Source organism: Bison bison, unplaced genomic scaffold, assembly GCF_000754665.1.
Source record: "Bison bison bison isolate TAMUID 2011002044 unplaced genomic scaffold, Bison_UMD1.0 scf7180017864255, whole genome shotgun sequence".
Taxonomy (NCBI): Eukaryota; Metazoa; Chordata; class Mammalia; order Artiodactyla; family Bovidae; genus Bison; species Bison bison.
Genome location: NW_011494827.1, coordinates 190,617 through 201,520, shown reverse-complemented (window position 1 = coordinate 201,520; position 10,904 = coordinate 190,617). Strand labels below are relative to the sequence as shown.

At 47.9% G+C, this 10,904-nt stretch overlaps 1 protein-coding gene across 1 annotated transcript; it reads left to right on the top strand.

Moving 5' to 3' along the window:
- The first annotated feature begins 6 nt into the window (after window positions 1-6).
- On the top strand, window positions 7-2,137 carry DRD5 (dopamine receptor D5). Its single transcript, XM_010847779.1, is given in 2 exon segments — window positions 7-436; window positions 438-2,137. Coding segments are annotated over 2 exon segments (1,200 nt in total). The 5' UTR covers window positions 7-55; the 3' UTR covers window positions 1,257-2,137.
- The last annotated feature ends 8,767 nt before the right edge of the window (window positions 2,138-10,904 follow it).

The window sequence follows — 10,904 nt, the reverse complement described above, 5'->3', positions numbered from 1 at the left end:
GGGCAACGTGCTGGTGTCCGCCGCGGTCGTGCGCAGCCGCCACCTGCGCGCCAAGATGACCAACGTGTTCATCGTATCCCTCGCGGTGTCCGACCTTTTCGTGGCGCTGCTGGTCATGCCCTGGAAGGCGGTGGCCGAGGTGGCGGGGTACTGGCCTTTTGGGGCCTTCTGCGACATCTGGGTGGCCTTTGACATCATGTGTTCCACCGCCTCCATCCTGAACCTATGCATCATCAGCGTGGACCGCTACTGGGCCATTTCCAGGCCCTTCTGCTACGAGCGCAAGATGACCCAGCGTGTGGCCTTGGTCATGGTTGGCCTGGCGTGGACCTTGTCCATCCTCATCTCCTTCATCCCAGTCCAGCTCCATTGGCACAGGGACAAGGTGGGCTCCAGGGGTGGGCTGGACCCTCCATCCAACCTGGCCAACGGGACCGCCTTGGGAGGAAGCCGGGGAGTCGGATAGGAGTGCAGAGAACTGCGACTCCAGCCTGAACCGCACTTACGCCATCTCGTCCTCGCTCATCAGCTTCTACATCCCAGTGGCCATCATGATCGTGACCTACACGCGTATCTACCGCATCGCCCAGGTGCAGATCCGTAGGATCTCCTCACTGGAGAGGGCTGCGGAGCATGCTCAGAGCTGCCACAGCCGCGAGGCCTGCGCGCCCGACTCGGGCCTGCGGGCATCCATCAAGAAGGAGACCAAGGTCCTCAAAACTCTATCGGTGATCATGGGGGTCTTCGTGTGCTGCTGGCTGCCCTTCTTCATCCTTAACTGCATGGTCCCCTTCTGCAGTGGACATCCCAAGAGCTTCCTCTGCGTCAGCGAGACCACCTTTGATGTCTTCGTCTGGTTTGGCTGGGCCAACTCCTCGCTCAACCCCATCATCTATGCCTTCAACGCTGACTTCCGCAAGGTATTCGCCCAACTGCTGGGGTGCAGTCACCTGTGCTCCCGCACCCAGGTGGAGACGGTGAACATCAGCAACGAGCTCATCTCCTACAACCAGGACACTGCCTTCCACCGGGAGATCGCAGCTGCCTACATCCATCGGATCCCCAACGCGGTGACCCCGGGGGACGCAGAGGTGGACAAGGAGGAGGAGGAGGCAAGCCCTTTTGATCGAATGTCCCGGATCTCTCAGACGTCCCCGGAGGGTGACCCTGCTGGCCAGTCGGTCTGGGAGCTGGACTGTGAGGGGGGAATTTCATTGGGCAAAATCACACCTTTCACCCCAAATGGATTCCATTAAACTGCCTAAGCACCCTTCCTCGCGGATCAACATAACTGCACAGGCATTAACAAGCATGCAGAATACACACGGGATGCACACAAATACATTTCCACTGCTGCTAAGTTTATCAGGCTTTCAGTGTTGGCGTAGTAGTCCATGTGCTCAGAAACCTCAGCGGACTGATTTGTTGTGGAAATATTTGGAGAGAGCAGTTGGAAAAAGCTCCGTCAAATGTATCCTAGCCTAGCAGAGATGGACCCACGGTTCTGCTAGAGAAAATAAGATGGTAATTGATCCCCCCCCAAAAAAGTGGTACTTAGTCTTTAAAAAATATACTCTCCCCTCCCCTTATATGTGAATAGATTGTTCATTGTGAACAAGTGACTTCTTTGTGTTTGGGTTGATTTTTAAGCAATAGGTTCAATGTGTGTGTAGCCTGATGGGAGTGCGTGTATGTCTTTCCTGTATCTTGCTTCCTGTGGCCTGTGTTTCTGTAGTTTCTGCTTTCTGTGTGTCTTTGCTCCAGCTGAGGAATTCTTCCTGATCTGTTCTGATGTCTAATAAACACAAATTATGTGTTCTATGGGGTGATTACTGTTGCTTTGCCAGATCGGTTTTCAGGATGGCTCCTGGAGAAGCTACAATAGCATCCTAAGCAGAGAGGATTTTGGCTGGGTCTGGAAGCATGCATTTATCTTCTTTACTGACACTTTGGCTTTAAAGTTACACACTGGGGTAAGAGTTTCTGATATCTTCAACTTTTAAAAAATTAGATACACACATTTCAAGTCTATGCTGAAATCTGGCTCCATGCCACAGCATCAAATATGTACTTCTCAAACCTGATATCCCAATTTTTTTTTTTCTTAGTTGGAATCTTCTTTTCGAAACTACATAACATAAAACATTTCTCCTGATCCCTAGACAGATGCTATCGGTTCACTGAAAAGATCATATAGAATAATCGCTGGGTCTTTCTCAAACTCAAATCTATAGCGTTTTAAAGTTAGCTGGCTTTTGATCTACTGTGTTTTCTGAAGGAGCTTTGAAATGTTTGAGTTGATATGCTTTAAAAAACAAATCCAATTTTTAAATAGACATTTTCATTTGTGGACAATCGGAAGTGAGGGAATGCATTTTAATTAATGTAGGAGCCAGAGATAGTATTTGAGTGAACTTGAAATTGGGAAATCTGTCGAGGTGCTTACCAAAAAAGCCCAGTGAATTCCGGTCTTTCAGTTTTTCCTCTCTGCCACCTGCACTGTTTAGTTCCAGAGCCATCCCAGACCAGAGCGTATTATTACCCTTAGATCTAAATGTGAGCGTTGTTAATGGAAGCAAGTGAAATGTGAATATGTAATTTCATACAAGTCTCTATATTGAAGCAGGTTTTTCAAGGACAGTTCAATCAATTTTGGTCTCTTTAGGGATAATTTTATTGTCAGTCTCCTGAACAACCACATCTTGCTCACCACAAAATGTGCAGTGCCTGGCACGCAATGCTTAATAGACAGTTGTTGAATGAATAACACACTCTCTCTGGAATGAGGAGACTGAAAGTGAATCCTATTTGATACATTACTTTTCATTTATGACTGAGTCAAATTGATATGGGAATCTGAGGTCCAGTGTTCCATTTGTTACCTCTCGTGAGCTGATTGCTAAGGGGACGACTAGGGAAATCAAGGACAGGGAAAAGCATCCTGCTTGGAGATTCAGGAGATAGCTGTGTGACCTGGAATGGGTCAACTAACCTCTCTGGGCCTAACGTTCTGTCTGCCTCGGTAAATTGAAAGACTTATACTAAGGCACAGTTTTCCAAATCATGTTCCATGCTGCAAAAATCAGTAGCTAAAGTCTAGGGTGAAAAACCCAGGTCCAATATTTGTTTCCTACGGGGCTTCTTAGAGCTTTACCTGTCAATGACAGTGAATCCCTAGGCAGGAGAGAATTCTGCATTGTTTTCTAATATCTTTGGCCTTGTGAATCCTTGTTTGGTGCAATTCCTTCTTGCTCTCTTGCTGGAGGTCACAGTTGCAGGGAACACAGGTTGAGAAACTCTAATTGATCTGAAAATCTCAAAAACGCAGCTCTTCTAAAGGACCCGTTGTGACAAGAAAAAATTTTTAATTGCTGCCAAACATCTTTCTAGGCCCCAGTTCAAATAATTTCTGTATTAGGAGATGCATTATGTGGGAACTTTGGGAATGCCTTCTGCAAAATACCACTCATTATTCATTATAATCATTTATACCTACTATGTGCTAGGTACTCTTCTAGAAATATAGTCACCAATTAACTCCTCTGGTGTCAGGAAACATATTTCAGTGGGAGAGAGAGACAGCAGACAACACTTCTCCAGATGATACTACTACAAAAAATGCTGTACGGTACCGCAGGGTTCTGCCATCCAGACTCTGAACTGTCACGTCAGGCAGTGATACTGAGAGATGTGAAATAAACCAGAGTGAGTCGAGTGATGTGGCTGCTGTTTAGTTTAGGGCGGTCAAGAGGGAGGCATGAAGGGAGGATGGAGAAGGAAGGCTCAGGGTGACAATGAGGTCCAGGGGAGGAGTGCTCTGTGCTGGGGATGGGGGGTGTGTGGCCAGTCCTGAGGGGCACCATCAGGGGAGAGAAGCACACCCAGGTGGCTGCAGGGCTGGAGAGAGTTATGCTCACAGCAGCAGCAGGCACAATAGAGGCTCATTCTGTTCCCGGGCTGCACACGTGCAGATTCATTCAATCCTCGCAACCCCACAAGGGAGGCACTTTTGTTACCCCCATTTTACAGATGAGGAAATGAAGGCATTAGGAAGCTCAGGAACTAGCCCTGGGTCACACAGCTCATGAGTGGCCGAGTTGGACTGGAGAGCCTGGCTGTGGAGTCTTCCTGAACTGCCCTGCAGAGGTGAGAGAAGCTGCCAAAGCATCTCCTTCAGCACATGCACTGATGCCTGGATCAGGACACTCCTCGTTCATTTGTTCATTACCTGGTTTACGGATGCACCCCTATGAAACACTGTGGTGGTTTAGTTGCTAAGTCGTGTCTGCGTCTTGGAATCCCATGGACTGTAGCTCGCCAGGCTCCTCTGTCTACGGTATTTTCCAGGCAGAAATACTGGAGTGGCTTGCCATTTCCTTCTCCAGGGGATCTTTCCGACCTAGGGATTGAACCTGGGTCTCCTGCGCTGCAGGCAGATTCTTTACTGACTGAACCCTCCTATATCCACATGTAAAGCTGATTTTCTTTTTATTTCTAAAACTAATTTTCACATTTTATTTTTTTTAATTAGAGGATAATTGTTTTACAGTGTGGTCTTGGTTTCTGCCATATAGCAACGTGAATCAGTTATAATCATATATATGTCCCTTCCCTCTGAAGCCTCCCTCCCCACTCCCATCCCAGCCCTCTAGGTGGTCATGGAGTGCCAGGCTGGGCCCCTGTGTTATATTGTACCCATACCCTGGGTGCTATTTTGTGTTTGGAGGGTAGGCAGCACTGGAAAAATGAGCCTGCATTTTGACCAAGTGCTTTCTTAATCCCTAGCTGATTCTCACACTAACCTTACATACTATTATCTTTCCATTTTACAGATGAGAACTCTGAGGCACAGAGAGCTTAAGTTGGTTGTCCAAGGTCATATGATTAGTCAGTGGTAGAGACAGGATTTTACTCAGGCCTGTGGTTCTCAGTGGGGACACTTTTCATCTCGAGGGACGTTTTGGAGCATGTTTTGGTTGTTATAATCGGGTGTGAGGTGCCATCTAATGGGTAGAGGCCAGAGATGCTGCTAAACCTATGTGTACAGGATGACCTCCCACAACAAATTATTCGGCCCTGAATGGCTCCTGAGTCCAGGTGTCAGATACCTGCCCGAAAGCCACACTGCCCAGGCTTTGAAGTACCACAACCCCACGTTCAACATTTAGCTCCCCTTGTCTGAATTTGGGCATGTCTTCTAGCTTCAGTTTCCCTGTCTAAGAAATGGGTACCTTAACCCCAAAAGTCTGGGCAAGGATTAAATGAGTCTGTGTAACACTGAGGTTATTTTGGTGTCTTTCTTTTTTTTCTTCTTTTCTCTCTTTTAAAGAACTCTATGATTTGATACCTTTTAAGGAGACTTGGAGGTTCCTGGCTTGGGTAGAACTACATCATCCTGGAAGTCAACAGTCCCAAGAGCTGAGACTTGTCTTATCTTGTTCCCGAAAGGCTTGTTCTCCTTCTCAGCTTAGACCAATGTTGGGCCTGGAGTCCTGCGGTGGTGCCTGCTCCATTGTGTCTGACTCTTTGTGACCCCACAGGCTGTAGTCCGCCAGGTTCCTCTATCCTTTACCACTGGAAGCCATGGAGTAGTGGCCAGGCTCAGGTGATGTCCCTGAGTGAGTAACTAGGGGTTTACGCAGAAAGTCTGAGGCTGTGTTGTCTGTGGAGGTGGCGGCCCTCACATCTGGGGCTTATCAAAGGCCTGCAGGGAAGTGTTATCATGGTGCAGCACACCTGGATGCCCTTTATAACTAGCGAAGCGCCTGCAGAGTGTTACCCTCCCAATCCTCCGGTGAGGTCCTTCCAGACTGCCCGGGAAAGAGGTGAGGCAGTTGACCTGGGGAGGTGTTCAGAGCCTCACCCTCAGTCACCCAGCCAGAGGCACCCACGCTGAATTTAAAGGTGGCCTTAATTCTGGCATCCTCTGCACTGCACTGCATGGAAGCAGCACGTGACAACAGGTGCATGGTGAGCACGTCCTTAAACTTTGCATCTTCACTCCCTTCAACCTGGGGCTTTCTCCGTGGCTCAGTGGTAAAGAATCTGCCTGCCAGTGCAGGAGCCATAGGAGACACGGGTCCGATTCCTGGTGTTGGGAAGATCCCCTGGAGGAGGGCATGGCAATCCACTCCAGTAGTCTTGCCTGGAGAATTCCATGGACAGAGGAGCCTGGAGGGGTACAGTCCACGTGGGTTGCAAAGAGTCAGACACGACTGAAGCAACTTAGCCTTTCTGTGCTTATTTGCTAAAAACAAGGAATTTTCTTATCTAACCTACATGCCTTATCAGATTTCATTTCATGATAATGTTTTTTCATAATGAAACAAGCCAAGATCCGTGTAGCTGGTTCTCTTTGTGTGTGTCCCCAGTCGCTCAGTAGTGCCACCCCATGGACTGTAGCCCACCAGGCTCCTCCAACCATGGGATTTTCCAGGCAAGAACACTGGAGTGAGTTGCCATGCCCTCCTCCAGCGGATCTTCCTGACTCAGAGATCAAGCTTGGGTCTCCAGCATTGCAGGCAGATTCTTTACCTGATGAGCCATCGGGGAAGCCTGATACTGCTGCTGCTGCTGCTAAGTCGCGTCAGTCGTGTCCGACTCTGTGAGACCCCGTAGACGGCAGCCCACCAGGTTCCCCTATCCCTGGGATTCTTTAGGCAAGAACATTGGAGTGGGTTGCCATTTCCTTCTCCAATGCATGAAAGTGAAAAGTGAAAGTGAAGTCGCTCAGTCGTGTCCGACTCTAGCTACACCATGGACTACAGCCTACCAGGCTCCTCCGCCCATGGGATTTTCCAGGCAAGAGTACTGGAGTGGAGTGCTATTGCCTTCTCTGGATACTGCTCCTAGTTTCTCTCAAAGGACAGAGCTGGGAAATAGATACAGGTATAAATATATATATATATACACACATACATATTCATGTGTACTTATGCACATTTCCATGAGGATTCATATATTTCTATACCTAGCTATGTACATATATTAAGTCCAATAGTTTCATTCCATTATTTGTGGATTTTACTATCATCACCCTGATTTCAAATCCTGACTTTCTAATGCCTTAGAAATAGACCTGGAAGTCTAAGATTGTTACTCACCAAGTTTTTTTTACTATTAAATTGAGGATTTTAACTGGACTTGCCTTTATTAGCAGGGGTGTGTGATGTGGTGCAGGCGGAATGTGTAAAGCCACACACACAGGGAGAGTTAGAGAACCATCAGCTCTGTGATTGTGTTTATAGCACCTGAGAACACTGGGCAGGACCTCCGTGTCCAGGTCATAGCTCTGTGCTCCATTCCAGGGGTAGTGTGGGGAACAAGAGCTCAGGGCCACGATCTAGGAGAGGGATAGGATGGAACAGCACACCAGACTTGGCCATTCCTGGAACAGGAGGAACAGGACAAGATGTCGAGCTTGATAAGGAGGCAGGGGAGATCTGAGAGGAGAGTGTTCTTGAGCTCATATGGAACCCCTGGAGCTCCAGGTCACTTTGGGGAAGGACTTAGAGGGAACACGCCTACCCCTTTTCACCAGTGGGCAGAGCCAGCAGACTTCTGCTTTGACACGGTTAAAGAGGTGCGGTTTTGGCGTTCCCAGTTTGGGGCCCGGGGGTGCATGTGTCCCATGTATAGCATGTTAACAAATTTCTGGGCCCAGGGGAAGCACTTAGAAGCGTTGTTTTCTATTCTGAAACCATCTCTGGGGAGCCTGCACTCCACCGAGAGTGACAGAGTGGTGACACTTAGCATTTGCTGGCCACACACTCTGGGCCAGGTGCTCTATCTTCCTCTCTTCATGCAATATTCTTGTAAAATAAGTGCCATTATCATCATTTGGAAGACGAGGAAAAGAAAGCTCAGAGCTATTTAGTCATTTGTGTAAGTTCACACTAGTGAGTGTCAGAGGTGTGATGTGAAGACAGGAAGCTCATGAAGAGAGTTCTCCATAGATGGAACCGTAGTCTTCCTCCTGGAGCCCTCCTTTTGGGCCTCACACACTCAGAAGAGGGTCACTCCTTCATGCATATTACTCCAGGGGTCTTCTCTGAGCTGAACATCTTGGGTTCTGAAACCAATCCTCACCAGACGTGGTTGTCCCTCTCCTCTGCATGTTGGCCGCTCATCTATGCTCTTTCAATGCCCTTTAATGGCAGACAATTAAGCCTCAGTTGTCTATATCAGATTTGGTCTGTTAAGAATGAGAGGGTTCTAGCTTTCCACACCCCTGATAATTCCAAGAATTGGGAAAGCAGGTCTAATATTGCTTGTCAGAAACTGTAAATATGGCCCAGTTCATGTGTCAATTTCAGTTCCTTGGTAGTGGCTGCCGGAAGTCCTGTGATGAGAAAGATTGGAAGTCTTCATCCCACTCAATGGAAAAGAGGTGCCTGAGTGACTAAGGATGTCTGTCTGGGGCTTAGGAGATGGGGGACATGTGCTAAGTGTAAGCACTTGCCATCCCTCTTGAGGGACTCTCAAGAGTCTTCTCCAACATTCTGGTTCTACCAGTGGTCCTCAATCCTGTCTGCCCCATAGAATCACTTGAGGATTACGATATTAGTGTCTGAAGCTCACTCCAAACCAGTTGAATCTGAATTTCTGAGGAATAGGGACTGTGATCTGGTATTATGAAAAAATTGACTGTGTTTGAATGTGTAGACACAATTAACAAACAGCACTGATTGGTATGATCCATTAGGCAGGTTTCAAATTTATCTGCCTTGATCCTGACTTGAATTCCTCGAGTTGTATTTTACTACAATATTTGATTGGTTCTTATTAGCAGTGACTACTTCTGACAGTACTCTAGGTCTCTTATTCTCTTGCATCAGTCTTAGATTTTCTGCCACACACACACACACACAATCTCAATGGCTAGTCTTTGTGGAAGATAATCTGAATAGTTAAACCAACTCGAACCTCACTGCAGGTGTGGTTAAATCATTCTCATTGAAGGCGAACCCTAGGGGTCCTTTCACTGAAGGAAAATAATCCAGTGGGCCAAGAGGTAATATTCTGCCTCTAATTCTCAGACTCCTCACTGGTAAAATGGGATGAAGAAAAAGAGAAGTATTTAGTAAGTGCCTAATAAATATTTGCTGATGGACTGTAGCCCACCAGGCTCCTCTGTCCATGGGATTCTCCAGGCAAGAATACTGGAGTGGGTTGCCATTTCCTTCTCCAGGGGATCTTCCCGACCCAGGGATTGAACCCAGGTCTCCCACGTTGCAGGCAGATGCTTCCTCTGAGCCACCAGGGAAGCCCGATTAAATGAATTAGTGGAGCACAAAATGAGAATATTTGTTAAAAATCTTGAAAACAAGGAGAAAGATATCACCACGTATGCTTAGCCTCTTATACCAGAGACAGTGGATGTCTTTCGCTTCACAGGCCTATAGATTCTGGGGAATTCTATTCTAGGAGCTGTGTGTAAGGAATTAGTCCCAAGGAGCTTCCTGCAATCCCTGGGTCTGATTTGATGAGGTTCTGAAATTTGAGCTGATGCAAAGTGGGAGGAGGCTTTCAGGAATCTTGGGAAGGGAGCAGATGTATTTTTTCTTGTGGGAAGAATGTGAATCATTGAGGGAAGCTAGAGGACAGACAGGTAGCAGCTTCTCAGAAAGCCTCCAAGGATCCCCCAATCCTTGTATTTTATCCTGTGAAATCCCCTCCCCTTGAGTGTGGACTGAACCTAATGACTGGCTTCTAATGAACAGAGTCTGGAAAAAAAAAAACTGATGGATGTCACCTCTGAGATTAGATGACAATAGATTGCTGCTTCCATCTCACTCGCTCGCTCTTGTTCTACTGGAAGCCAGCTGCAGTATCATGAGCACTCTATAGGGAGGACCACGGCAAGAAACTGGTGGGGGCCACTGGCTAACAGCCAGCAGGGACCTGAGGCCAGCCAGCAGCCGCCTGACTGGGAAGTGGAGACTCCCTAAGTTAAGCCCTCGCGTGAGACTTCAGCCCTGGCTCACATCTCCATTGCAGCCTGTGAGGCTTGAACCAGAAGACCCAGCAAAGCACTGCCTGGGCTCTGCGCCCATGGAAACAATAAGGTAATGAATTCTTGTTGTTTGAAGCTGCTGAGTTTTGAGTTAATGTTTAGACCCTGATGCCGGGAGGGATTGGGGGCAGGAGTAGAAGCGGACGACAGAGGATGAGATGGCTGGATGGCATCACTCAATGGACATGAGTTTGAGTGAACTCTGGGAGTTGGTGATGGACAGGGGGGCCTGGCGTGCTGTGGTTCATGGGGTCGCAGAGTTGGACACGACTGAACGACTGAACTGAACTGAGATAACTCAAGAAGAAGAACAGGGAGGGAATAGCATCTGCCAAGCCCTTTACTATCCTCAGTTGTTCAGTTCAGTTGCTCAGTCGTGTCCAGCCCTTTGCGACCCCATGGACTGCAGCACGCCAGGCCTCCCTGTCTATCACCAACTGCCGGAGTTTACTCAACCTCATGTTCATTGAGTTGGTGATGCCATCCAGCCATCTCATGCTCTGTTGTCCCCTTCTCCTCCCACCCTTAATCTTTCCCAGCATCAGGGTCTTTTCCAATGAGTCAGCTCTTCGCATCAGGTGGCCAAAGTACTGGAGTTTCGGCTTCAGCATCAGTCCTTCCAATGAATATTCAGGACTGATTTCCTTTAGGATAGACTGGTTGGATCTCCTTGCAGTCCAAGGGACTCTCAAGAGTCTTCTCCAACACCATAGTTCAAAAGCATCAGTTCTTCGGCGCTCAGCTTCCTTTATGGTCCAGCTCTCATATCCACACACGGCCACTGGAAAAACCATAGCTTGACTGGACGTTTGTCTGGTCACAGTCCTCAGGTATCATCGACCTTTTCTCATTTCATCCTTGTGTCAACCTGGATGCAGAAGATGCTGGG